The 3,401-nt window shown below is 44.7% G+C and overlaps 1 protein-coding gene across 1 annotated transcript; it reads right to left on the bottom strand.

Annotated features, from left to right (window-relative positions):
- Positions 1–2,373: 2,373 nt before the first annotated feature.
- Positions 2,374–3,063, bottom strand: LOC144143439 (uncharacterized). The gene has a single exon (XM_077675194.1). It carries the CDS (start codon positions 3,061–3,063, stop codon positions 2,374–2,376), a length of 690 nt encoding a protein of 229 aa, XP_077531320.1.
- Positions 3,064–3,401: the final 338 nt, after the last annotated feature.

Here is a 3,401-nt window from a genome sequence, read left to right as displayed (position 1 = left end):
AAACTTTACGACTATCATTTTGAATGCGGGAGAAATTTCTTACATAGTAGTCCGATTTCGCGTTTTTTAGGTCTTTGTTGAGTTTATTTCGATATTTTTTATACTCAGCAAGTAGAGTTAGATTTCTGCTGTTGAGAAAACCGTGATACATGGTATTTTTCTTCCTGATCCTTGAGTAAAGTGATTGGTTCATCCAAGGCTTCTTAAACTTCTTAGGAATAATTTTTCTTTCTATTTGTGGGAAGGCGGTGTTATATTGGGTTATGAACATGTCTATGAAACCAGAATATGCTACCTTGACTTCCGTGATCTTGTATATGGGCTCCCAATTAGTATCTTCGATTCGTTTGTGAAAGTCGTTGAGCGCAAGATCATTGAAATCTCAGAAAATGTGGGTAACAGTATTTGTTATGGCGTTTATTTTGAGAGGTATAAAGCAAAATATCGGCGAATGGTCACTAATATCGGGAGATATTACGCAAGAATCAGTGTGCGGAAGCTGTACATTGGAGATACACACGTTTAATAAAGTGGCCGTGTTGCAAGTTCTTCTAGTCGGTAAAGTGATATAATTAATACATGCATACGAGGAAAGGAGACTCTGCAATTCCCTTGCATGAGTGGCGTCCAATAATAGGTCAATGTTTAGGTCCCCCATTAAAATGAAGGGTAGCTTAGTGGAGTCGAGGAGGAGGAAGAGGCTTTCCAAAAAATCGAAGAATTGTGATTTGTTACCCTGTTGAAGGTTATTCAACAATGGACCATACTCACACGATCAATCAGGTGATAGAGAAGTGCGCTGAGTATACTGAACCCCTATATATAGCCTTCATAGATTATGAGAAAGCATTTGACTCGGTCGAAACCCTAGCAGTCATTCAGGCATTACGGAACCAGGGGGTAGATGAGCATTATGTAAGAATACTAGAGGATATCTACAATGGGTCTACAGCTACCATCATTCTCCATAGAGAGAGCAGTAAAATACCTATAAGGAAGGATGTCAGACAGTATCTCCAATATCTCCAATGTTATTCACAGCATGCTTACAAGAAGTATTCAGAACGTTGGATTGGGAACAGGTGGGAGTCAGGGTTAATGGAGAATACCTCAGTAACCTCAGATTTGCTGATGACGTTGCCTTGCTAAGTAACGGGGGGGACGAATTGCAAAGCATGCTTTCCGCACTGGGCGAACAGAGTAGAACCGCGGGCCTGAAAATTAATATGCAGAAAACTAAAGTAATAATCAATCACCTCGGGACAGCACAGCCGTTTGAGATAGGTGGCGAGGCAGTGGAAGCGGTAAGCGAATATATCTACTTAGGCCAAGTTGTGACCCCAGATCCCATCCATGAGGCAGAGATAATTCGAAGGATCAGAATAGGGTGGGGTGCATATGGCACACATTCTCAGATAATGAATAGCAGCCTACCATTGTCGCTGAAGAAGAAAGTGTATGACAGCTGCATCTTACCGGTACTCACCTACGGGGCAGAAACATGGAGGCTCACTAAGAGGGTTCAACTTAAATTGAGAACGAGTCAGCGAGCAATGGAGCGGAAAATGATAGGTGTAACATTAAGGGACAAGAAGAGAGCGGAGTGGGTCAGGGAGCAAACTGGAGTTAAAGACATATTATTAGAAATTAAGAAGAAGAAATGGACGTGGGCAGGGCATGTAATGCGAAGGCAAGATAACCGCTGGTTATTAAGGGTAACAGAGTGGATCCCTAGAGAAGGCAATTTTTGCAGGGGGCGGCAGAAAGTTAGATGGGCAGATGAGATCAAGAAGTTTGCGGGGAAAAATTGGTCACAGTTGGCACAGGACCTAGGTAATTGGAGAATAATGGGAGAGGCCTTTGCCCTGCAGTGGGCGTAGATAGGCTGGTGATGATGGTGGTGATGATGATGATGATGATGACCCTGAGGGGGGTCTGGACATAGCAACAACGATTATATTCTTGAGAGATATAGCTAAACATTCAACATTGGGATTTGTGATTGTAACATCGCCAATCTCAGAATGTGAGTGACATTTTTTAACATATACAGCAAGTCCACCCCCTCTTCCATGGGGCCTGGATAAACCATTGTAAACATAGTTATCGAAGGAACACACATCGCTGGCAGTGCCAAACCATGTTTCTGAGAAAAGCATAACATCGAACTCAACCGACAGTGACCCAAGTAAGAAATCGACCTCGTCTCGCTTGTTTTTCATGCTACGAATATTACATTGAAGGCTGAAAACGTTTTTTTGTTGACGTTGCTAAAGCTAGAATTAAAGTGATCGGTTTTGTATCTAATACAGGCAGGTGGAAAATGCATGGTAACAATTCAGGGGTGACGAGCATGCTGCAAACGTCTCATTCTTATTTCGTCATCTTGGTCAGATCAGACAAGTCCTGTATCCTCACAGCGTCCATATGTTCGTCTTTGCGCGCAAAAACCTTTCCTCCGCTCGTCCAGACAAATTTCCATGCCACTTCCTTTTTGCGGGCAATAGCGGCACCAAGCAGCTGTTTGTTGGCCTCAGTAAGATGCTCGTTGACGTACACTGCGTTGGCCTGAGATACGCCGAGCTTCTTAGTTGTGAGCTTCTGCTTCCTAGCCTTAGCAAGAAGCGCGTGGCGCTTATCTCTCCGGATGAAGCGAACCACGATATTGGTATCGCCTGGCTTCCGCGTTGGGATTCGGTGGCACGTGTCAATGTCATGGCTAGAAACGGGCTCTTTGAGAACGTCGGCGATTTTTTTGACAACGTCAACAGGATCCTCGTCTGAGCTGATGCCCTTTATTTCCAAGTTATTTAGCCTTGTGTACTGCTCCAGCTCGTCAACTCTCCGCGTTAAGCGCTTGTTTTCGTCTTGAAGAGGTTCATTAGCTTCGAGCAGATGAGCTTTTTTCTGTCGAAGTGCCTTCAGGCCGGCACCGATCGCTTTTGTTTCGTCACATGTATCACTGCAAAACTTAACACTATCTTTCACACTCCGCAACTCGGTTCTCATTTCTGGTTTGAAGTCTTCAAGAGCCTTCATAATCTCCTTAGCATTGCCAGCCATGCTCGAAGGTTACATGCACGGTCACTATCAAAGTAAAAGTTTGGCAGCAGTGCGCAGCAATTTAACAAGGGGATACTGTTTCAACAACGCCAAAGTCTTACTTGCACAAAACAGGTAGGTTAGCGAACTTGGAGTCCGCTTTCGCACCTTTACCAAACTGAGCAGCCGCCCGTGATGCCGTCCCTTACAAAGGTAGCCGATGCTATAGCCTCCCACGTTGATTGGTGGGCGATGCGGCGATGCTCAAAGTAGCGTTGGAAGCCACGCCGTTGAATCAACAATCTTGGATCCGGCCGGATGCGTGAGCGGCTGCTATTCCAAAGGGCGCTGTCAACCCA

Source organism: Haemaphysalis longicornis, unplaced genomic scaffold (genome assembly GCF_048455015.1).
Source record: "Haemaphysalis longicornis isolate Haplotype H1 unplaced genomic scaffold, Haemaphysalis longicornis Haplotype H1 scaffold_6, whole genome shotgun sequence".
Classification (NCBI taxonomy): Eukaryota; Metazoa; Arthropoda; class Arachnida; order Ixodida; family Ixodidae; genus Haemaphysalis; species Haemaphysalis longicornis.
Note: the sequence above shows the minus strand (reverse complement) of the source record. Positions and strands in the feature narration are given on the sequence as shown.

What these genes read in the sequence shown, in the direction of transcription:
- LOC144143439 (XM_077675194.1), bottom strand. Translation starts at nt 3,063, where the DNA reads ATGGCTGGCAATGCTAAGGAGATTATGAAGGCTCTTGAAGACTTCAAA.